General features: G+C 40.6%; 1 protein-coding gene across 4 annotated transcripts in view; it reads right to left on the bottom strand.

Moving 5' to 3' along the window:
- Nucleotides 1-26,143, bottom strand: part of LOC117253927 (cyclin-dependent kinase-like 5) — a 72,504-nt gene that overhangs the window by 27,521 nt on the left and 18,840 nt on the right. For all 4 annotated transcript variants that reach the window (XM_033621809.2, XM_033621812.2, XM_033621813.2 and 1 more), the window contains exons 4-6: nt 1,161-1,206; nt 868-1,004; nt 650-770 (exon numbers count right to left, since the gene is read on the bottom strand). In XM_033621809.2, coding sequence (XP_033477700.1) covers nt 650-770; nt 868-1,004; nt 1,161-1,206 — 304 coding nt within the window. The remainder of the gene's footprint in view (nt 1-649; nt 771-867; nt 1,005-1,160; nt 1,207-26,143) is intronic.

The raw sequence follows: 26,143 nt of genomic DNA, 5'->3' as shown, positions 1-26,143 counted from the left end.
TACACAACGCGCTGCATATGTACGCCATGTATTTCAGCTGTCAGTTCAGGACAGTGACTACTTCACACTGGAATCTGATATTGGCCACATTTACTGTGAAAAATAATGTAAACAAATAAACAAAAAAATCAGATCTGAGCAATAAATCAGAATTCAGCACTGAGGCCCGCAGTGTGAACGACGCCAAAGAATCCTGAAAATCAAATTCTGTTAGTGAAAATTCACAGATTGCAGACAAACCATAACTTATACATCAAATCCTGGATAACTCTGTCATATGTGTGCCCGGGTATACCACAGGCCATTTGGACGCCTGCTCTGTTGCAGTCAGCGTGCCAAAAGCTCACATGGGCCATCTGGTTTCCTGCTCTGCTGCCACTGATTCGCCCAAAAGCTCACATCGTATGAACAATAGAGTGGTCGAGTTACAGACACATCAGAAAACCCATCAGGCCACTGCTCCATGAGAGAATAATCACATTTATACTATTCACACTGAAAATGTTGTTGTTTCTTAGAATCTCTGCACAGATGGTGCTCAGTGATGGTGCAGCGGACCTGCATGAGCCTCGAATGTGTCTCCTCTGTCTCACTAACACCGTCTCACTCTCAGTGTTTTTATTACGTGTTCGGAAAACAGAGATTTTACCTCGGTGGACAATGTCATGCTTATGGCACCAGTGAATTGCTCTGATTAACTGGTAGATGTAGCTGCGCGCTTTGTCCGTCGGCACACCGTTTGGTAACTCCTCAAGCAGCTCGAGCATGTTCTGAAAGACAAAGAAAACACGACCAAAAAAATCACGATGACCACCACACAGTAACATTAAAATAATCATACAGCAAAGGCCTGTAGAAGAGGCTCACCTTCTCCACATACTCAAAGACGAGATAGAGCTTCCCTCTTCTGCGGAAGGCCTCTTTCAACTCAACAATATTCTCCTGCTTGAGGGTTCGGAGCATCTTAAGCTCCCGTAGTGTCGTTTCTTTAACCTCCTCATTTTCTGCGTGGAGGTGAGACAGAAGGGAAATATTAAACTTACAAGTAGTGATGAGGATGGGATGCATCCCCACAGAAATAAATAGGAATTGTTTGAAATAACAAAAACAAAACACGAGTGTAACAAGTGTTCCCTGACGAGGACTTGTTGTCTACTTACCTTCACTGTCCTTGAATTTTTTAATGGCCACGATTTCATTGGTGTCCTGCAATAAAAACACACAGAGCAGCTCGTGAAAAATCAATCCTGCTGTTTATGGCTGCTGTCGATACATCGAGACACAGCAGCAGAGACAAAACACATGAAACAGTATTAATGCTGCTGCTTTTACCACTGACACATTCAGTGGTAACACAGCTTTACATTCAGCTGTGTGGGCTTCAACTGAAAATATATAAATGGTTTCATCTTTAACACAAACTAAATGTTTGAGTCCAAATCTGTAAACATATAACATAAAATTTAAATACCACTTTGCAGTCATATCAGTATTCATGACAGAGGGCTCTGCTCTTAAACTGAGACCTGTGTCTGTATCATGTACATCAGTGATTTCCAACAGAGCGGTCAGGATCATGGATGTATGAAGACAACTAGATACAGTGTTGGAGGCGGAGCTTTGTTGTTTCCTATGAAAGCTGCTCAGTGTCGCATGAAGCCAAAAAACTACCACATAAAGATTACCCGGTTGATCAGCACTGCTTTCGCAACACTGGGCCCATAGAGCAGACACACTAGAGACTTCCACCAGCCCAGCTGGCGACTTCCGGTCTAGCGCTCGGCTAACTTGAATGAAGTCACAATGATTCAATCATGCAGCTCTTCTAGACTTTCTAAATGTTATCAGACAGAATGGACCGAATACTGACAGTGTGACGAGTTGTGTCATGGGGTTGATATCTCTTTTACAATGTAAGTCTATGGGAGAAAATCTTTTTCACTTGACTGCCTTGGACGTTTTAATTCCACTGTTTTTGCCACGACCATAATTGTCTTCAAAGCCTCTTGGGGACCTGGTCAGGACCCCCACAAGGGGTCATCAGACGAATCGAAGGGGTCATACAATGATTACAGGGCTGGGAAAAAGGAACATTTAAATCCTGCTTTACAAAATGATTTTATTTTTCCAATTTTTCTCTAATCTTTGATGTTTTTTCTTGTAAATATTGGATAGTTTCAGGCTTTTCCCCTCAAACGAACCAGTCTGATGTAGAGCTGCTACGATTTGTCAATTAATGGATTAGTTGATAGAGAGGAAAATAACCTGCAACTATTCTGATAATGCATTATTTGTTAAAAGGAACATTTAACCCACAAAATCATCACTTGTATATCACTTGCTCACCCTGTGTTATATTGAATTCATGATGTTTTACTTGCATGCTTCCACGGTGAACGAAGAATCCAAAATCAGAGAAAATTCTTCATGAATTGGTTTAAAATGTGAGTAAAACCACTTCTGCATAAAAAGTCTCACTCACAGACGAACAGTGCGCCTTGGCAAGCATATGTGTTTTCAAATGCTGCTCAATGAAATGCATGAGCAACGTTCAAACACACACATTTGCTACAGCGCACTACTTGTTTGCAGAAGTGTTTTTAAATTGTAAAGATTTAGTAAAAATGCATACGTTTGGGAAGAACTGAGCATATGACTGGAGTTGTGTGAGAATCTGTAAACAGATGTTTTTATTTTATGTTTCAAAGTTTCTCTGCAGCTAAAGCGTTGCTCTATTACTTCAACTCTTCCCAAATTTTCTGTTTTGGGATTCTTCGTTCACTGTGGAAGCATGCCAGAAAAAACGTTTTCTTCACAAATTTAATGCAACACAGGATGAGTAATTAATCTACGAATTCTAATTTTGTTGTTGAAGTATTCCTTGTAAGTAATTTTTCAAGCAGAAATACAAACATTTGATGGTTACAGGATCCAAATGAGACAATTTACTGCTTTTCTTGGAGTTAACATTAGACCCAAACCTAAACTGAATATCTTTGGGTTTTTGACTGTTGGTTTTCTGATGATTTATGGACTGATTATTCAAGACAATGATGAATCAGTGATGAAAATAATCATTAGCTGCAGCCCTTGCCTAATGGACAAATCCCATCACATTTAAGCAAGTGTACGTAACCTGCTAAAAATAGCAGATTCCCCTTTCCACTAGAGTACTAGTACTAAAGTACACTAGAGAGGTGTACATGGCTCTGCAGGAGAAGAGTATGCCTTCCCGTGTTTTTGTTGTGCCACCTTTGACCTCACAGACAGGCTGGGAAACAGGTTAGTAAACAGCAGAAAGCAGCATGAGGGCCAATGAAAACTTTACAGTGGTTATTTCTATATCTCTTACATATTCAGTCTCTTCCCAACTCGGCGCAGACTAATTTGGATCGATGTTTGAGCGCTGCTCGGGCAGAGACAAACGGTATCTTGTGATGGCACATCGTTGCATCTCGCCAGGAAAAGGGGCTAAAATTAGAGAGTTTTCCCAGGGTGGTGTGTTTTCATGAATGCCGAATCAAAAACGGAGCTGGTAATTACCTGTGACTACTGCAGGGTCATTTGACCCGGGTGCGAGTGAACACTGTAACCGTTCCCTGGCTAACATCTGTAGCCAGATGTTAGCAGGTTTTTGTGCAGTGGAATAGGAGCTATAGATATACACCTCATGAGAAGGGTCACATGTAGATGGAGCTTTATCTTAAGGGGTCACAAACATAAAACACTGGGTCCCACTAGCTGAATGATTCACTGCTGAACTGTTGTGCAATTAGGACTGTGCACCTGGAAAACTGTTTAGCTTCTAAAAAAAAAATCCTGCACAAACAATCTCTGTCACTTGTTTACAGGCATGAGTGACATGAAAGAATCAACAGTACATGAAGCAAACAAAGAAATCCAGAACTAATCACCACTGAGTCACTGTTTTGCTGAGACACTTCTCATCATCCCACCATGAAGTTCTGTGCGAGAGACGCCCCACCACTAGCCCCGTTTCTCGACATGTCCTAGTTAGGCCTGGTATTTCTGCCTATGGCTCAGAGCTGTGCTCCAGTTTCCCCCCCTCAGAAAGCCAAAGGCAGCATCGCGCCGCTCCAACATGGATCACAGTGAACAGTGAGCCCTCCTCCCAGCACGGAGAAATGTAAGATGACTCACAGCAGGGTCAACTCCATGAGCATCACTGTGCTGTGCACACACAAGGTAGCCTTAGTGAAGGGAGATGATGCGCTGCTGCAGGGTTTAAATTCAATAACCTGTTATATGTCTAAATGTTTGCATCAACAGAGGAAATCAAACATGATCAGTAGCCACAGTTCATTTCACCTAACCTACATCACTTGAAAACTGTAGGCTATAATTGTACATCTAAGTCTTTACTTATGTAAGTCTGCACGCTGGTGCCAGTGCCTGCAGGCCTGCATGAAGATAGTCTGAGCCAAAATAATACTCATTATTCTAACAGCGTTATGTGTGTCAAAGTATTATACCTGTCATATCTGCATATAATGAGCCATCTGTGAGAGTGGTTATGATCAATGCAACCACATATATCACAGCATAAAAGATTAACGTGGTTATGGTTTAGTGGTTTTGACTCGCAGGCATTCACAGCTTTGGTCACCTCAAAACAATCGTCAAAGTTGCCGACAATGAGAACAATTTGCACACTGAATGGAAATCTATAATTCAGCTAAAGCCCAGTTTAGACCAAAGATTTACGATGAGATGTGTTAAAACATGCAACTACTTGCAATGCACCGTTCTGCAACGTTCTAAAAACCTGCTCGTTCACACCAATGCAACCAGATGAGACAGTGGTCACCAAGGTGGTGATTGGTATGTATTGAAGCTTTCAGAAAATATCTACATTTGTGGTTACTACTTGGACATTGGTGTAAATGGAATTTAAAAGTAGTAAGATAGTCCTTACTGCCGTATAAATTTAAAGCAGCAGTGGGGTTTTCTTTATTGGGAGTTACAAGGTGGAAATATTTCATGACTGGGCGTGGTGATTTCTGAGTTTCAAAGTCTTAAGGGCCATGTTGCCACATTTTTTTCCACCCTCAAATCCACTGCTGTCAATGAAGATGTGCGAAAGGTGGGCTCAAAAGCGAAAGCAACACCACTGCAGTGCACAAATGTTCCCAAGTGTCTATTTTTCAGGGGGAGACAGCTGTGCCATGAGGTTCAACTTCTGGAACAAAGCAGCGTGCACTGCATGTCATATGACGAGGAACAACCAATGACAGCCAGCAGATATCTTTCCTTTCTTTCATAAGATGGAGGTGACGTTGATCATTTTAGTGCACGGCCACCAACAGCTCTACGACCTGCCCCACAGACGATATTTCAATACACACCTAAAAAACAACACCTGGAAGAAGATCATCTCAGAATTCAGGATTTATGGGATGCAGGCTAAGATACAGTGCTGGTTGTGGTTGCTTTGCAATGTCAGGCACAACCTGCTTCTGTGCTCTTGAAACCTGCCGTGAGTAGGACACAGAGAGAAGGCCCAGCGCCCGACCTCAGGTTTTCCAGGCAGTTAAAGATGCAGCATGTGTATGAGCCTTTAGGCAGTGACCTCATTTAGGATTCTTGTGGCCTGAGGGTAGAAGCACCTCCTGAGCCTCTCGGTGGTGGCCTGGTGTAAGCAGTACCTTCTTCCGGACCTCAAAAGGAAGAAAAGGCTGTTAAGCAGGTGGTTGGGACCCTTAATGATTCTCCTGGCCTCTGTCTTGCAGTCTTGTCCATTAGGCAGGGTAGTGATATGCCTATAGTGTGATCAGCTGAACGAACCACTCTTCGCAGGGTCTTGTGATCCTGTTCAGAGCTGGTTCCTGCCAGGCAGTATTGCTCCCCATCAGGACACTCCTGACAGTACAGATTTTATTTTTGTATTTTAGGGGATATGCTGAATTTCCTCAAGCATCTCAGGTAAAACAGTCTGTGCCTTTCTCACTGCTGAGTCAGTATGGAGTGCCCAGGTCAGGCCTTCGAGTTGTGATTTAATGGCTGAACCCAATCAAGGCCAAGCAGACCCACAAGGTTCAGGCTGGGTCATAATTTCTCTACATTTCCCTGGGCTTAAATTGTGATGGGTTCTAGACAATTTCCCAGTGCTATGAGTGTTGTATTTCTTTTTTTAAAGACTATTTTCTGGGCATCTTTCCTTTTATTAACAGTACAGCTTAAGGTAGAGAGGAAATGTGGGAGAAAGAGGGTTGGTTACATGCAGCAAAGGGCTGCGGATGGAGATCGAGCCCGGGCTGCTGGAAAGGCATCAGCCAACACAGGGTGCACACTCTACCAGGTGAGCTAGAGGCAGTCTGAGCATTCTATTTCTATATGAATTAACAAACAGCTAAATTTTACTTTTACTGTGCTTGGGGCTCTGCTGCTTTGAGAGTACGTTCCAACAACGCCCCAAATTTATAAACAATTCAGGGACACTCTGAATGACTTTTTACAAACGTACCCCATGTCATAAATGTCTGTTACTGCAGTTGAAAGACTTTAGTTGACTTTAGTTTAAAATATATGCTTTATAAATATATGCAAATATTTAAATCATAGTAAAAAGTGGGTTTTTAATCGGACTCTGGCTCAAAACAGCTGCCATGGTAGACAGACAGAAACTGGGCCTGATTTTTTGGGCCGAATCAAAGCTCTAGGGGACACTGATGTACTTGAAGCTGCCCATCCTCTCCACCAAGGACCCGTTGATATTAAGGAGGGCGTAGTTCCCTCCCTGCTTCTTTCTAAACTCGACTATCAGCTCCTCAGTCTTGTTGAAGTTCAGGAGTAGGTTGTTGTTCTGACACCAGCAGGTCAGGTCCTCTACTTCCTTCTAGTAACCTTTTTACTGTTATTCATGATCAGGCTCATCACAGCTGTGTCGTCAGCAAACTTAATGATGGCAATAAGAAATAGTTCCACCATGTGACTCCCTGTGAAACTAGTTTTCACATCTCCAAACCACCCAAACTTCACAGTTATTAACTTCAATACTTCAGAGACCCAAGTCAACCTGTTAGAATTCCTCGCTCCAATTCACAACCCATCACATCAATCATTTAATAAGTCAGTTCGTGTTATTTATGCTTCACGTCCAAACCGCAGGAAGGGTTAGAGATAATATCGCACTTGTGTTCACATTAATCTCTCATTTGTTAAAAGCCACAGCCAATTAAGTTTTGCAGTTTATTATGTGCGCATGTTCACGTTGGTGGGATAAGTGCGGTACACCAGCTGCTCTGAACCTTTTTGTGTAACATTTTATTTTAAGCTCTTTAGGAATTCCCATGTGGCGATGGACTGTGAGGCTCATTTGTGTGGGAGAGAAACCAAGCTGCGTAAATTATTATTTACTATGAACATGCTGTCCCTCTTACACGACCTGTAATAGCACAGATTTGGAACTTAGGTCAAATGAAACCACCTATTGACACCTCTTAAAGTCCCCAAAGGTGCAGGATCTATACCCAACACACCAGGGTGCAGAAGGAAGGTTATCAGCCAAAAGAATGTGTCAGTAAAATTAGTACAAAAAGAATGATGCAGGATTTATTAAAAAATAATCTAATGTGTAATTAAGTTAAAGAAAATAATCACGAAGTGCTGCAAACTAGTCCAGCTCATTGAAAGAGTTATTCAGCAGCAATCTGCTGCTCACATCCCAGAGAACATCTGCTGTGACGTTGACGAAGTTGTGATTAAATCTTCTACTTGGATCATTATTCAGTTTCTCATAACTCACAGTGGAGACACTGATACATCAGTTTTATAACTATGTAAATATCACCCACTGGAAATAATAAAAGAAACAATTAATTACTTACTTACTCATTCATTTCATAACCTTGATTAAAGCAGCCACCTCGTGTGTTTTCCGAGGCACAATTAGTCAGTGGAGGATGCAGTCATACCCGCGCTGTGTGACATTCCTACGTGCATCATGCTGTTGTATTTTTCATCCGGTCTGAAGTGCATGCTGCAAGTTCTGTGGCAAACTGCAACACTGAGCCCGGCATTAAGGCCATCAATTTTGTGTCAAAGACTCGATGCCGCGCAGAGCGTGGCGTGATCAAATTAATAATGCCACGATCCCATGTCATGTCTCTGTTTACACTGTCCAAATAAGGGGATCAAACATGAACTGCTTGGCGGTGGAACGTGTTAATAACAGCCTGGTGGGTCTCTGGGATGATGAACGCTCGGAGTGCAAAGCCAACAAAGAGTTCAGGAAATTACCTCAAAATAAAACACAAAAAAGAAGGGCTGAACTAAATGTTTGTTTTTACATTTAAAGCTTCTATCGAGGTTTTTGAAAGAAGCACCGAATGTCTGTTGTCACACTGTATGATGTCATAACACTAAAAAAAAAACAAAATAAATAAAATAAAAATCCTCAAACAAAATAATAAAAAGATCAAAAAGATCTAAAATTGTTGTAGAGGAGAGACGACCACGCCCACTTAGGAGATCAGAAATGTTTCATACCATTGGTATACCACCGTAGACACTTCTATAGTTTGTATTTTTGCGGCTGTATTTGAGGATGTATCTTTGTAGATGTTTGTGGTATTTGTGGATCTCTTCTTCTCTCCTTTTCTGTTTTTTTATATTTTCTTTTCAAAAGCCTCCTGTGGGCCAGTGTTGCAAATTTGCATTTCCCTTCAAACACTAAACCCAGTGCATCTTGTTCTTGTAGAGAAATGTGTGTTAATGCTACTGTGGTGTCCATATACAATAAACTAAACCAATATTAGTCATGAGGCCTAATCTTTATCTGTAACTGTGCAGAAATACCGGATTTAAACAGAACAAATCGACATTAAAAAAGCATTCCAACTGCAAATTTATTTCTGTTGCAAGTCAAACTTTTCTTCAGTAGATCTCTTGGTTTCCACACGCAGCACTTCCTGTAATGACAGAGTTCCCTCCTTTGGCCCTCTGAGTATCTCTCAACAGCAGGTTGCTGAAGCAGCACTTCAGGTAACACAGGTGATGTTTAAAGTGATAGAAACAAAAAGACCCTACAAGACACTGTAGACGACGCCTGTGGACCTCAATACTGGACTTTAAACTCTGAGAGGAGTAAGCAATGCTGTGCTGTGGCAAAACTGGTGCTAGTGACCCTCCAACTGTAATAACACAGATATGTGAAGACATTTGTGGTTTATATGCATGTTGTGAGGACATATGAATGTTTATAACTGTTTGATGAGCCCTTTATGTCTTACTTATCTTTCATATGTGCAAAATGTTCATATTAAAGAGAACTTTCACTGCAAACTGAAATATATATTCCTCCTCTTTCCTGTAATGTTATTTATCAGTCTAAATTGTTGAGTGTTGGTGATATCTGTAGTCTTCTCTCCAGTATAATGGAACTAAACGGCACTCAACCTGTGGTGCTCAAAGTGCCCAAAAAGGACATTTAAAAAACTCAGCAACAATGTCTCTTTCCAGAAATCATGACCTGGTTACTCAAGATGATCCACAGACCTTGTTGTGAGCAGTTTTATGTCAGAAATATCTTCCACAGAAATAAAATGGATAGAAAGAAACACTGAACTGTCTGCCATGGTCATTTGACTGATACAAAAGAAAATGGCGATTGTTCTAGTTCCTAAAATGTTGAGGCAGAGGGTACCTGCTGTAGCTCTGGTTGAGGGTGAGAGGCTGTCACTAATTACTTTGTTAGGCGCAGGGAAACAGGGATCTGTGTGGGTACATGAGACCCTAAAAAAGAGGGTGGATCATGGGGAGTACCACCAGTTGGTCCAGGAGCTTCTCCTCCATGATGGCTGTTTCCAGGCATATTTTAGGATGACTCAGGGGCAATTTGACAACCTGCTGTCTATCAACGTACCGTATAGCTCTGGGTATCCAGCAACCGCTACCACCAGTTTCTCCTCCATTGTTTACCAACTGTAAACTTGTTTTTGCGCTCTGAGATGAAGTTTTTTTTAACTCGAGGAGTTCAGATCGCTCCAGCAAAAACGCCAGGTGCTTAGAGCACAGAAATGCGAGGTGTGTCGCAATGCAAAAACCACCAGCAAAAAGCTTCATTCTCATTAAAATCAATTGCAAAAAGCCGCCTCCAGCTGCTACAATGTGTGTGATCAGGGCCTAATGGTGTCCTCCTCGGCTGAGCTGCAACATTTGTGAGCTCAAGGATGCTACTGTAGGTGAGCTAGCAGTAGATGTACACGTCCTTCTGCACAGTGATTCAGTTGACAAGTGTAGTTTGGTAGAAAGAAAATAGTTCCTACATTAGATTGCTAACATCAAGATCTGCGGATTATCTTGAGTAACCAGTTCATGATTCCTGCAAAGAGACATTGCTGTTGAGTTCTGCAAATGTATATTTTTTTGGCTCTTTAAGCACCAGAAGCCGAGTGCCATCAAGTTCCAAGGCAGATATCTCTACAGCTGATATCTCCAACACTCTGTCACTTTAAAAGGTCAATAAAGAGCCACATCATGTGGCACAAAGAGAAAAGAAATGGGCCTCTGGCCTGCAGCAGTGTGCCATCTGTTACCAACAAAGCCAAACGCAACACATTTCTTCATCCATGCACTTTGGCTTCTACACAACACAACACAATCTGCAACATTAGTCCTGTTATGTTATTTACAGTTACACAGACCTGTGGTGTCTGATAATAGAGTGGGCTGGTTCACCCTGTGGTAAATGACAAATGCAAACCGCAGACAGAAATCAGCCAGGGAAGGACATGAACTGGGGTAAAAGCCAGAGCCAAAGAGAAACTTTAAATTAATGAATAACTAAGCCAAACTGCACTTTAGACCAGTGCTGTGAATGCTGCATTATATTGTAGAGCTTTACATCCATTGTTAGCATTAAAATGTAGTTCACCGCAAACTGAAAGAAAATCAGAAAAAGGCCACATCCAGGACGTGAGAGTCCAGTCACAAAGGGTCCATCAACAGGTGGGCTGGGCCTGACAGTCTGCGTCCGACAATGCCTCAGAATAAGACTTTAAATAGCTTCTATCTACCAGGGGACAATGACGACTTTAACATTCAGACAGGAAACTCATGTCCCCTCTACGTCTCTCCGTCTCTCCGTCTCTCTCTCTGGCTCCTCATAGGACCACATAGACAAGTGCTCCACTCAAGGTGACCCATTTAATGCTAGATGTGAAAGTCCTTTTTTCCTCTGCCGTCCCAGTTTCTGTTCACTGGGTGCAAAAATAACTGTTCCCTTCAAAGGGGGCGGATAGACTTTTTTTTTTTTCCTCCACTAAATAAATCTAGATGTTACTGACAGCCACTCAGCTTATTTAGGAGGAATAAAAATTTAAGCCAACCGCATCAATTCTATTATCTGTGGAAAAAGCGCCATCGGTTACGCAACCTTAAATATGACGCCGGTGCAGTAAAAAAGTAATTGAAAAAAGGGACATTTTTGATCAAGACAGGACAAACAACAGATGACTGCAGAGCGCCGCTGACTCACATGGCAGCTCTTAAAACAGTGATGGGCTTAATAGATCTGGTCAATACACTAATTACTCACTTTTGGATCATTGCATCTCCATGTAACAACGAAGTCACAGGCAAAAGGACATTAAGGAATCATTTCCAGGAGATAATAGATTTCGTCTCACTGGGCAAAGTGACACAGCATTAAAGAGTAAATCATCCGTGAATCACACAAAGCAGAGCTGAGGACTTTTTTTAGCTGCTCTTTTTAAAGTGAACTTTTTTAGCATACTGTGTGATCACACCCGAAATAGTGACACCGATACTACACGAACTGACACATAGTCTGAAATGCTAAATAATAGTCTCTATTGACCTTTCAGCAGCACGGAAGTAGGAATGTTTTGTGTTGTGTAGTTGTGTAGTCATCTGTTGCTGGTGCTGTATTTTCACAAATATATGATTTAGATATATCCTCCAGAGACTCTGTGTCCTCATATGAGGACAACACATTTTTGGCTTACTTGACCTTATACTTCATTCTACTTAAAGGTAGGGTCTGGAGGATTTTCCAGTTGCTGCTTGTAAACACACATTCAAATTTGGCCCCTCCTATCAGGCTCAACTGCGCGCTGCCCCTCCCCCTCCCCACAGTTGTTACACAAAATGATTCAAAGCTCAGTCCTCACACTATATTAGGGGTGGGAATCTTTGGGCACCTCACGATTCGATAACGATTACGATTCAGGGGCTACGATTCGATTATAAAACGATTATTGACGCATCTTTAATTTCTGTATATTGATGCACTTTTTCACAACACATTTCTTTTTGTCTCACTGAATAAGCATTCAACACAATTTTTAAAAACAGTGCCTTTGTAATAAGAAACAGTTGAATTCATTTCCATTATATTTTATTAAACATATAAATGGAAATGCGTGCAAACTGGAAAGTTACAACTTCGTTGTACGGAACCAAAGGTAACAACAGGTATCTTAAATCACAAGATAAAATGTGTAGTTAGAGTAACAAATGATTCGGTGGCGACAGACGTCCACGCATCACATGTAACTGCGATCCTACCTGCCTTCAACAGTGAGGCCATGACTTCTGTTTTGTTTTGGTTGTAGAGTGTCGGTGAAATAGCGTCGGGATGGGATGGTGTATCTGGGCTCCAGTGTATGCAGCAGTCCTCGAAATCCCTGATTTTCCACGACAGAATAAGGACACAAATCCTTGGCAATAAATGCCACGATGGCCTTCGTAATTCGCTTTGCCTTTTCCGATGAGGGTGGCAGCTTTCTAATTGCTTCCTCGATTGTTCTCTGGTCGGTAGCGGCACTAGTTGCCGCAGCATAATAGCCTGCCGTCTCCCTGACTCCTCCGTCAGGTGGAATCGAGTTACATGGCTTCTCATGTTTGTTGTGTTGCCAAAGTATTTTATTTTAGCACGACACAGCTTACATATAACGTGGCTCTTGTCCAGTTCGCTTCCGCTGTCAACGTTGTAGAAGGAGCTGTTAAATTAGAAGGAGCTGTTCGGATCTCACGGCGAGGTGGGTGGCGGTCAGCCATGTTTGTTTTCCTCTGTGCGCGTGTTGGCGTGTCTACTCCAGGTGCGCATCCCAAAGTGTCCCGGAGATGACACGTACCGCGCTTCTTAGTTCTGCATTATTTAGAACCTTCTGTATTACTCTAATTAACAGATTTAAATAATCGAAATTGGGACGTTTGTGAATCAATTCAGATTCGTCCACGTCCAAATCGCGATGCATCTAAGATTCGGAAATTTCCCCCACCCCTACACTACATCAAGCCATATATTAGCTAAACCTAAAGTTATTTGCATCGGTTGATAGTCGGAATTAGCCTCTACAATAAACTACATAGGAATTACAGTTGTTGTAATGGAAAAGTTGATAAATTAGCAAACTAGCACAAGCTAACCGGCCTGTATTTGGGATTTACTTGTCCAACAGAAAGCAGGCCAACTCTGCGTCGCTGTAACGTTACATCCTGAGCCTCTCCTTCAATGCTCGAAAGCGGGTGAAAGCCACCCCGATATTCACACGAGTTTTGGCCCGTGCTTTATCAGCTTGGCGTTTTGCCTCACTCACATTTAATTTCCTTTTCTTCGTGGGTATGTCTGTATCCGCCATTTCTCCCGGGAATACGGAGCCCGGAGGTACGAAAGAAGGCTTCACAGATGAGGTTCAGGCAAGGCTCGCGCTGGTGCACGCTCGGACACGCTCGGGCACGGCACATGCGCTCTCTCATTGGCTCGGGAAATCTCCGCCCAGAAGCGGTCCGGGCTCACAAAAACATCAAAATACAGTTAAAGGGCAGGAGCTCTGTAAACAGAGTCCCCACCACACATGAGTAGAAGCCCATAGGTGATGATTAACCAGGATTTCATTTGTATATGTCTACAAGTATATTTTGTTTTGTTTGAAAATCCTCCAGATCCTACCTTTAACTTAGACTTGTACTCGTTCACTTCTGTTTTTTACCATCTAGTGGTAGTAAGAGCACAATACAGTAACCCATGTAAAAACAAGATGGCAGCCATCTCTGCCAAGTCTGTCTGCAGCCATTCCCAACACAAAAGTGGACAAGGTCCAAAACCTGATCACATTTTATGGTTTAGACTTGTTTATTTATGATTAATAATGTTTAGTTTGACATGGCAACAAATTTGCCCAATGTGAGCAACAGTAACAAGATAAGACACTGTCTATTAGGAAGTACTTATTTGAGGACATCGTGACTTTATTGTCGTCTCATTTGAGGACATTAGGACTGAATTATCTGTAACAATGTTTAGTTTTTTATACTTATTGGGTCCTACTGATCCCAAATAGAGTACAAAATGAACGACTTTCTTCTACAGCATTCTTAAATCAATTGTCGACTGCTGTTAGCAAAGGTGGACTTGAGCCCTTTGATTTGAAAATACTTAAATAACTCCCCCGAAGCCCAAAGATTAAAAAGTATGTTATTTAAAAATTATGCCATGAATCATTTTCATTCTTGTATAAAAACTATGCAGTGGTCAACAACAAATGATTTGCAGTATAAACGTCAAAAATTACAGACAGAGAGGCAACAACTTCCAAGAAACTTGATTTGACAAATAAGTACAAATAAAAAGCATTTATAATTTTTGTAAATTTAATGCATTACTTTGTTGTTAAAATAACAATACATACCGTGGAGAGCGCATCATGGCTTGTTTAGGACTCAAAACTCAAAGTTTAGGACTTGGAAAAGGATAGATGTTCTTATTTTCACTCTAAGCAATGACAACAATGAATTCAGAAACTACTTCTTGAAGCATCACTGCTCTTGACATTTTTCACCATAACCAAATCATGCTACTGTTATAGCACACATTAAGCTAGCTGAGCTACTTGTAAACTGGTTAATGATCTAAAATTAGAAACACATATCCATCAATGAATTTAAGGGCATCATAAAGAATGTGGTAACATGCTTGTTTTTCTTGAGAGGCCATTATGTTTGAATAGTTGTTGTTTTATTGTCGAATTTTTGTTTTATACGCTGTATTTGTTGCATTTTAAATGTGCTTTGATTGGCTGCTACCTCGGCCAGGTCTCTCTTGTTAAAGAGATTTTCAATCTCAATGAGACTTCCTGGTTAAATAAATAAATGTGGTGGAAAACTTTGTGCCAAACATCATCTCTTGAGTGTTCTCAACTTTATGTTCACTACAACTGTCCATAGCAGCCGCCAGTTAAGAGACAACACACAGAAATGGAACAAACAAATGTGGATTTACTAATAAATGATTATTTCCACAGATTTTTGAACCGTTACTTGACAGTTCAAAGTCAGGGAGAGGGAGATATTTTGGTGATTAACACAAGACTGAGAGCAGATAGACCCAGCAGAAGTACAAATTTGATTAAAATTTTATGTGTGTGCACTATCCATCGGCTTAATTGGTAGCAGAGGCACCCGCAGTACCGCGCTGGCTGGCACATAAATCATGTCCTTAAGGCTGGGAGCAATACACCATGAGAGAAGAGTATATAAACATAACTGCCTGTTGATCTTACTAAAAAAATAGTGTAAAACTATAGGATGGTGCAAAAACAGACCCTAAATATAGTTTGATATTGTTCTAAAAAAAAATACCAATGAGTGTATTGAACATACTGCTTCACCATTGGCATCTGTCTGTAGCCCTCGGGGGTTCTGTGAACCTAAACCATGCCAGGAAAATACAACCCTGTGCCATACTGGAGCTGCCAGAAGCTTTCACCATAAGCAGCAAGCATGTAGACTCCTTTTGGCATGTGCCACATATGTTCTTACTCACTTGCTAATAATAGATGACTCATGTGATCACACGATGTTTCTGCGGCTCAGGAGAGCACTCGCTGTGTTCGCTACTCCCACAAAAAAGCACTTGTTTATGTTCAATAACAGGATTGATCATGCAAAGCAGGCTGTGTACAGTGTTAATTATTCTCTGCAGAGTTTCCTACAGAGTGCAGCTAATAAATGTGTCGACCTTTTGTTTGATGGAGATTGATTTACGTGTTTGTTTAGCTGTCTGTTTCTTCTCACATGTCAACTAATGCATGGACATCCCTGTCAAGAGGTATTTTTATCTGCAGTCAAATCAAGCTGATGTCTTTCCCTTAGATTTTCATGCCAACATCACATTAGCTTCTGCTCTAAGAACATTAGGGTCAGCTGTCCTCCTCCTCCTGTTCCTATCAGCTCAGCCTTTACAGCATATAAAAGTAAATGTACGACTGTATTGCCTCAGTTTTTATGCACACAGTTTCAATATGTTAAACTGTTTATTTGCTAATTCTATGGATTAAAGATGAAATGCTGAATGCACATACGAAGCACTTAATTCTAAATGACAAGCTCAACTTTTCAGAACAGTCACCTCATATTAGTTGTCGTAGTTAGAATAACTAGACTTACAAGTTGCATTTACAGTTTACTTCCATGTCTGTAAAAATATGAATGCTTTCCCGGCAACACAGAGGATCTATACAGTGTCAAAAATCAACCTTATGGGGCGTCGGTGGCTTAATGGCAGAGCAGGCGCCCCATGTACAAGGCTGTTGCCGCAGCGGCCCAGGTTCGACTCCAGCCTGTGGCCCTTTGCTGCATGTCACTCCCTCTCTCTCTCCCCCTTCACACTTGTGTGTTCCATCAATTAAAGGCTAAAAATGCCCCAAAAAAATCTTAAAAAAAAAAAAAAAAAAATTCAACCTTACTCAACAGTGAATAAAATTCAGTGTAAATTATGGATGTTTATTTCAAACATACATATTTTTCCTGGCCAAAATGTACATATATCCGTACACCTATCCGTTAAAGGCTAAAAAGCCCCAAAAAATATCTTTAAAAAAAAAAGCTGCAGTCAAACAATTTGAAAATGATCACAGAGGTATTTAGTAACCCGTTGAACAAGAATATCATGGGGTTTAACGATAACACCTTCATTCGATTTTTAAATAGAATTTTTAAAATCTGCCTATGTAGAAATGAATGGGATATTGTTATGATTTTAGCAACTAGTTATTAAAAATGCAGTAGTGAAAGAACAAGAAAGTAATGACAGCTGTAACTCAACAAAGGAAAACAAGAAAGAAAATGAAAAGTCTTATTTTAATAAACCTTCGGCACCCACATGCTTTGCCATACAGAGCAATGTAGATTTCAGAGTTTACAAAGCGCACCTGAATGCATCATGAAGTCTCTGCAGCTCTAAGTGTCAAACTTCGTCTCTGACATAGACAGACAGTGGAGGACAGAAGCAGCGCGACCATAAAGGACACTAAAAAGCGGTACAGACTCCCTGCATAGTTTTTAATTACGTGACTGTTTTGGTACAAACACTGACCTGCCAGTGTGGCAAACAGTCTTCTGAGATTTACTCTCCAAACAGAAAATCTACCTGTTTTTTTGGCATTGGCAAGTGTTAATTTCAGACCCTTAATCTAAACAATCAGCACAGTGTCAGGTGAGCACCCAAGATTGTTGATGGTCGATTTTTATCCTATTAGACATTTGTATGAAGTTTTGTCATAATAAATTCCTGAGTTATGGCCACAAATATGTTTTATGAGGTCACAATGATCTTGACCTCTGACCACTAATTTGTAATCAGTTCATTCTTGAGTCCAGCTGGATGTTCACTGTGTGTACCAAATCTGAGGAAAATCCCTCAAGGCCTTCTTGAGGTATAGCATTCACGAGAATTAAATGAAAATCAAGTCACAGTGACCTTGACCTTTAAGAACCATATTCTACTCATTGAATCCAAGTGGACGTTTGTGCCAAATTTGAAGAAATATCCTCACTGTGCTCTGTCTAATGGACATGGTCAGAGTGACTTTAACCTTTGACCATGAAATGCTAATCAGTTCATTCTTGAGTCCATGTGGACGCTTGTGCCAAATCTGAAGAAATTCCTTTAAGGTGCTCTTGAGATATTGGATTTATGAGTATAAGACAGATAAGGTCACAGTGACAGTGACCTTTAACCTATGTCCATTAAATTTTAATCAGTTCATCCTTGAGTTAGAGTGGATGTTTACCAAATCTGAAGAAATTCCCTCAAGGTATTCTTGAGATATTGTGTTCACGAGAAGCGACAGACAGACAGACAATCCAAGAACATGACGCTTCCGACCACAACTATTGCCAGACACAAATTCCTTCCTTCCTTCATCCCTGTCTCCATTTGACCCTGGAATGCTACCTTACCGATGGTGATGATGATGATGATGACACAGTGACAGTGACAACATTACTCTTCTAATATCTTAAAGCAGTGTGTTTCATTTGCAGCAATGATCCTGGGCGGTGACGCCCATGTCCAGAATTACAGAGATGAGTCATGTTCTGATGGTGATGTATGCTACACTCGTAATGCTGATGTTGCTAGGTGATGTTGACAATATTCAGTGTTCATTATATTATTTATAGCCTCTGTGGGGTTATGGTGGACACTTTAAAGCGTGCTACAGAGGAGCTGAAACAACTCGAGACAATTCTCAACTGTGTGAGCCACCCTGGGAACATGTTCCTGTCATCTCCTGTATGTTTCCATTATACTGTATGTTTTATGTCTTGCTGTGTGTTTCTATGCTCACTGTAGCACAAATTACCCACTCAGGACAAATAATAAATTGACATGAATTGACTCATAATCATAATACAGCTTTGTACAATATGGAGGATTTGATGCAAAGGGAATCCTCACCCTACGTTACTTTATACGTCTGTGTACTGTAGGTTGCCTGTAGTCTTCCTCTTGTTGCTATTTATATCATCTAAATATAAGAAAATACAACATGCATGATACATAATGCATCACCTGGTGTGTTCTCGAGTGCTCTGAGACCTTGAGCCATCAAATAGAAAATAAACCATTTTGCATATAAAATTCTGTTATTAAAATTACAGAAAAGCAAAAGTAAACTGCTGTAAAATGCAGTATGAATGTGGATATGTTCACTGGATAATGTAACATGTCAGTTTTATCAGTGTTTTAAGAGTAGCTGCACCTTAAACCTTGTATTTTATCCTCACATTTTTTGTTTAGTTCCTTTACTTTTAGACCAAATCACGGTGATGTCACACTAACACTAGATAACTGGTAATTATTTTGAATTGTGGAGATAAATTCAAATCTGTAAACTTAGTGGTCTGACCTATCAGACGTTTCTGCTGTACTGTGTTGCTTTACTGGCGTCTTTAATAAACCAAATCTTCCAGCAGGAAGCTAAACAATGTGGATGGGGGCTGCAGCAAAACTTATTTTAGCCACCTAAATGAAAAAAATAAAAATGAATATCAGTACAAACACAGAAGTGTTTCTGAGATTTACTCGCCAAAAGCTAAATCTACCTGCCGCTTGACGGTTGTTAATTTCAGACCCTGAATCAGCACAGTTTCAAAAAAAGTGTTGCTGAACATAATGACATCACAGTGAAGCTAGTCTCGCTCACCAGACCTTTCTCAAGAAAAGAAAGGTCTGGCTGTGCCGACTCTCACTTTAAGACTGGAGAGAAAAAAAAAACGCCCTGGCTGCTTGTATTTCTTTCAACCAATCACAATCATTCTGGGCGGTGCCACAGCAACGGTGCGCTTGCAAAAATATTGCCGGGGGAAACAGGTTTTGGTGTAAAACACCCACAAAAATATCGCCTACCATGGCAGAAAAATGGCTACATCCCTGCAAGATCAAACACTGCAAAAGTTAGTAAAGGACATGTTGAAAACTGCTACACAACCGGAGGTGGTAGGGCGGGACTTCAGCGGGTGGCTCGTTCCGCCCAATGAGAGGCTGATCTATGCAGCGAACTTCCACCCACTCAGACTACAGTGAAGCTGACCTTTGATCTTTTGGATCTAAATTTTGGAGCTAAGCAATGTACTGCTGTGGAGGGGAGGCTGCAGCAAATATATATACTATACACTTTACTAACAGTGCACTATATGCACTGTTGCTGTAAAATAAACTAATAAAGTTAAGTAAATCATATGTGATGACAATAAGCCCATATCAATAATATAGTATTATTAACAAGTAATAGTAACATTAACAATAAGCCAAAATTTTGGGAGATCAGGAGTCAAGACTTCCTGTTCTGTGCGCTGATCATTTCAGCTAATCTCTATAAACAGCATCTAAATATATTTTGTAAAAGCTAATATAAAGCTAAATCATCTTCAGGGTTCAAAGATAGCATTTCAGCCAATGCGTTCCACCTCTCTACACGAACTTTTGACCTGCCGATCAAGCGTCATTTGTAAATACTGCTCTGACTAAATGGAAAACAAACAGAAAGCCAGAATGCTCTCGATACCTAAATCTTGTCCCGTTGCCTTCAGATCCTGCTCACATATACATACATCTGTTAATACATATCATTTGGAAAATAAACATGCTCACAGCTGTGCTGCTACACCTGCTGTATCTGTGCTTCCTCATCTGCACTCTGTCATCACTGTAATGGGATTACATTACAGATTATTCTATATGTGCAGTATACCAAGCATGCAATTAGGTAAGGAGGTAACCAGCCTGTATACTGTCAACAAAAACAAACATGGCAGGTGTATGTTTATCATAAGCGATGTTAGTGAACAGCCTGCACTTCATTTTTCTTTAGATAAGAAAAAGAGCCATCTCTTCTTTAGACGTAAAAACCACACACACACCTGCTCTGCAATCTCCTTCAAGATATCTTTGTGTCATCACATACTATGAAACACTGACTTTATTGGTGATTTGAAGAACAAAAAAAATGTCCTTTCATACTGGAGACATATCAATCTGCACTCGTGACTTTTTCTTCTGTGTGGGCAGATACTTTTTCAATGATGCAAACTACTTGAAGGACTGCATTTACACTTGTCTGACTCTGGCTGATATCCAATCATTATGTAGCCAGAGACCACCTCCGCAGCCAGAGCCAGGGCTTTTCATAAAGAAGCTTAATTTTATAAATCTCCTACGATTAATGAAAACATATTACAGATAATTAAATACTTAAAATCCTCCAAAATGAATCATTTAAGACCGAGGAGACGGAGTACTGACGCTGTCAATGTTTTACCTCTCTGTAGTCAGAGTGGCTGGGGAAACCAGTTCATGGGATGATAAGCACATTCAGGGTGACGCTGTGTGGAGTGTGCATTCCTGAGAGGTGTTCCACGCTTAAATAAATACTCGCCACAGCTATGTTTACCCTCTCACTCACATTTCCCATAGTGCCACATGCTAAGGTACTGCCAATGACCATGCACAAGCCTTATCCAGGATTTAGATTAAGTGCTAGAAAGAAGCTTTTGTATTGGCCTTACTTCAGAGGCAAGTTTCAACGTGGACACAAAGTGTTTCATTGGTATATAAACAGGTCCCAGAGTTGGGTGGGAGGACTTACAACACCTACAACTGAAACTACTGATAAACAAAGTGTGCTACACACTCAAGAGCACTGAGAAGAAAACACACCTCAATTTACTGCTCCTATTGTTTGAGGTTAAGTTACTTCCAGTTGAATTTTGCTGCTGAATAAAGCAAACATGCTCAGGATAATAATGTATCTCACCGTCAGGGTTTTTGGGTAAATACAGTTAATTGCAGCTTGCAACACAAAACAGCCCGGTCTTGTGAAACGCAAGATAAACTCCTGAACTATGAGCCACCCCTGCTCACACACAGTGAGTATATAAAAACCTGCTTCTTTTAAATCCCCTGTATCACGACCACATGTGAAGAACATGTGCAGAAATTTTCAGTAAAAGAGTACAAACTTTTTTCTAGGTCAAGTGAGAGCCACATTTAGGTTAGCTTGCTCTAATCTACCAAGAGTAAACATACCTAATAACATGTCAATGAACTCAAGGGCAAACTGAAACAAACAAAAAGGGTGGTTTCCACTCTCAGGGCTGATATTCCCAGTTTCGTCAATACAGTGGATTAACAAACAAAACACCAGCACCACAAGTTTACAGCAGAACTGTGACACAGCTGGCTTTGAATCTGATGAATAAAACACACAAGTACTATTAGCGACCAAAGAGAGTATTCTGTATGAGTCCTTCAAATTAAAAAAAGAAACATTCTGAGCAGTTATCTTGATGACGAATGAGAGGTTCATGAGGTTCTTTGGGAGTGACATTATCTTTTTTACATTTACAAAATTATACCACACTGTTCAACAAGGGTCTACAACTATGCTAGCAGCAATACAAACATGCTAATGTTAACCAAGTATAATGTTTGCCATGCAAATCATCTTACAGTTGGTATGTTAGCATGCTAACATTTGCTAATTACAACTCAACACAACACAGCTGATGCTGATGGGAACGTCATTAGTTTTGCAACTATTTAGTCATAACACAAAGCAGTGCCAGTCTCAGGTTGCATGAGGGGCAAGGGCCAAAAATAAAAAGGGCACCAGAGCATGGAAGGTTTGTATAATGTAGGGCAGTAATATGACACTGCATTATGATTTCCCTAAGGCCACCTCGGAGGGCACTTCATACATTTTCTCTACTTGGAAACTTGGAAAAGTATGGCTGTACTAAATGTCTTTTTTTTTTTTTTACATCTGAAGCTTCAATTGAGGAATTCGAAAGGAAGCTTTGAATGTCTGTCATCATGCTTTACGACATCATCACACTAAGGTGAGACAGTTTTCCTGACCGCAGTAAAAATGTTTTTAAAAGGATTGAAGCAGGATATAAAAACTAGGGCTGTACCTGACTCTGAATTACGTCAGTCAAATGAGATTCAGCCATTTAATACGAATATTCGACAATTCCGTTTTGTTTCTTTTTTTCTTGTAAAGTTTTTAAGTTTTAACGGGGCTTAGAGGGTAATATAGTAAACAAGCTAACGGCACAAACAACCTCCCCAACTGACGATTCGAATCTCCGACTTTCAAGGGGCAGCCCTTCTAAAAACATGTTTTGAATTTGGGAAATGGTTACATCTATCTTTTTTCAATGAATTTTGACAAATACTAATAATATAAGTGTCACCTAATCTTTAATCTTTGCAACAGTGAAAAAATACTGAGTTTCGACAGAATAAGTAGACATGCCAAAAAAAAAAAAAATATATATATATATATATATATGTATATATATGTATATATATATATATATATATATATATATATATCTGTGCAGCAGTTGAATGTTGATTTAAAATTTGAATGTCACCGTTACGAATATAGCTTCGAAGCCCAACTATTTGGTACAGCCCTGTTGGAAGGGCACCCTAGTGGGCACGTTATCATGTTTTATCTACCAAGAGGACACTTTTGCCACATTTTTTCTGTTGGGTTTTGTTTTCTGAAACATCAGGGTACCACGGGGGACGGTAAGTTAGTTGAGTCCCCTCACCTCAGAGTCCTCTTTTTCCTCAACTCTTTTTTACTCGAAATTTGTTTTTTTCTTTTTTTTTGGAAGGGCTTCATTTTTAGCGATTGACTGCACGTATAAAAATAACTTACTTATCATAGTTTAGTAGGTTGTAATCTTTAGTTGCTCACTGTGCTAATAAATGATTTTTCTGTTTTGCTTATGTTTATTTTTATTGGCAAATGTGAGTAAAATACTCAGACTGTAGATGTGTGTACCAAATTCCATGGCAATCCATTCTTTTTTGAGAAATTTCACACAAAATCAGAGGTGTCAGGTTCATGTTGGCACCAGAGGAAAATTCAGGGTATCATCAAAGTCATTAGGATCATTAATCAAAGTCATTAGGTTGTTGAGATTTTTAAGTCTGGACCAAAGTAGTCTCTATATACAGACACTACATTCAGTGAATGTAGAGTCTGTAGGCAAACCCCAGAGATCTTGCATCCGGAAGAAGAGCAGAAGAGCCCTGGTTGCCGGGTGTAGGCTGTTTGTAGTCCACATGATATTGACCAATCACGTTTGAGCCTGCTGCAGTTGTTGCCAGGTTAAACGGTCCATGCGGTGAACTAACAAGGCGGAACATAATTGCTGTCACTGCAAACTCTGAATCCATCGCAATGGATCAGCATATTTACTTATATATATAAACGGAAGTCGGAAACAGAAATTCACCTCCTCCGCCCAAATCAAATCGGTATGCCAAAACATCGGGGGTCTGCCCCCAGAGGCTGTATCGCCGTCTGCCGGAAGTCAGACACCGAATACAGCCGATGGGTTCCGAGAATGGGACCAAAGTGGCAGACCGATCGCTCAAGTCACGTCCCTGGCATAGCTAAAAATCAAAGGATTTTCATTTGTCAGATCTGTTTCAGCTTAAACGTGATATTTTAAAAACAGATGCATATTGACTTTACCAACATCCTCAATGAGACTCCATAAAATGATGAAGATCAGTGACTAAAGCCTGGAGTAATTAGCTTACAATAAATTAGCATAATTCATAAGGTTTTATCAGATTAAAGAAAAAGACCTGAAGCATCCTTGTGACTCAGTTGGCGAAAGGTGCATATGTAGCTGCAACATCCTTGAATCTAGTTCCCCCCCGAATGTTCTCTCATCCCACCACACTGTAACACAGTGTTCCCGCTGCAGACTGGGCATAAAAAAAGAATTAGTAAACCCAAACATGTTCTTTTAGAGATCCATTTACACGGACAAGAAATTAATAAAGGATGAGCCAGAACTACAACACAAAAGCTTCACTGTGTCCCAGCATGCTCAACACTTTTGACACAGCAGCATGTTGCAGTTTCATTCTGCCTGCTCTCTTTATGAAATTGCCGTGGCAAAAATTTGGCAAGATCGGACAACACTGAGTGAAGCAGGAGAGTTAAAAAAAAAACATGAGTTAGCTGGCAAAACACAAAGTCTGTGTCCCTGTACTGGGTAACAATAACTGGACTCTGATGCAGAGCTGCAACATCAAGCATCGTATCTTATTTCTGCTTCATGATTGTCTGTGTTCTGTCATTAAATTCTGTTAACATGGGGTTTATGCATGGACAGGGCTCGACAGTGCGAGCGTTTCACTTGCATTTGCGACTAAAAATAGGTGTGTGCGAACTGTAAAAAATATTTAGGGGCACATGTGTGCATAAAAAAAAATCAGCCGAAGCAGCCTATATTTTTGTCAATAAAAAAATATGATAATCTAACCGCAACTGTTGGAGGAACTCCAGCCGCCTTCCCTTTCCCCTCTTCCCCATGTGACACGGTTATGGGCGGTTTTCCAAGCCACTGTCGGCACAATGAATATCGTGCGCGACGCCAAGGGTAGCGGTGCCGCTTTGTCAGGCATTGCTGCCCTCTCCATAGACAAACAATGGGACAGCCAGCGCAAAGCGGTTTTACAGCTGATCATGTGTAGAGGCCTTTAGGGACCGTTCACCACAGTACCACTGCTGGGCAGGGTGGAAATAAAGCCCTTTTCACACAGAGCGCACAAAGCGCAGACCTCCGCCGACGGACCCATTCATTGTGTATGTGCTACCGCGGCGCAAGAGTGCACCGCTCTGCCACCGAGCTGAGCGGCGCGCGCCGCCAGCCTGCGCTCGAATTGAAATTTATTTAATTTCACCGCAACGCGCTGTGACGACACCTCAGCACCGCGCATCCAATAGCAGAGAAGAGCCTGAAGTAGACCCGAAAGCGGTCACCATGGAGCTGTAGCTCCTGAATGAGCCTGTACTTCCCCAAATCCGGTCCTCTGCGCCCTACCCTGCAGTGGGCGCCGCGAAAGCTCTGTGTGAAAGAGGCTTAAGTCCTGCAGAGTTTCAGAGGACCTGGAGAATGTTTTAGGATAATAATAACATTATATAAGATAATCACATTGCAAAGATAATATATATAAGATAATAACATTAAAGACAAAATTAAATTGTAATACTTTTTCAAAACTTGATGATTTTACCTTTCTGTACATTTTGTATACAAATTCATTAAATAATTTTGCTTGTAAGTGTCTATTTGCATCACGTTTATTACGGAAAACACATTATTTGATCAATTTATATTGTGCCCCTAAAGTTCTGTCCAGAAATTGACATTTTAAGACCATTTAATGCTTCTGATATAACGATAATATACAAGCACAATATTGCAAGCACACCCTTTCAAAGAGCAATTAGCTGTTAATTCTTAAGAATATTCAGACATTATAATAAGAATTTGAAAA

The sequence above is a fragment of the Epinephelus lanceolatus genome, chromosome 6 (genome assembly GCF_041903045.1).
Source record: "Epinephelus lanceolatus isolate andai-2023 chromosome 6, ASM4190304v1, whole genome shotgun sequence".
NCBI lineage: Eukaryota > Metazoa > Chordata > Actinopteri > Perciformes > Serranidae > Epinephelus > Epinephelus lanceolatus.
The sequence above is the reverse complement of the archived record's forward strand: the minus strand, read 5'-3'. Positions and strand labels throughout refer to the sequence as shown.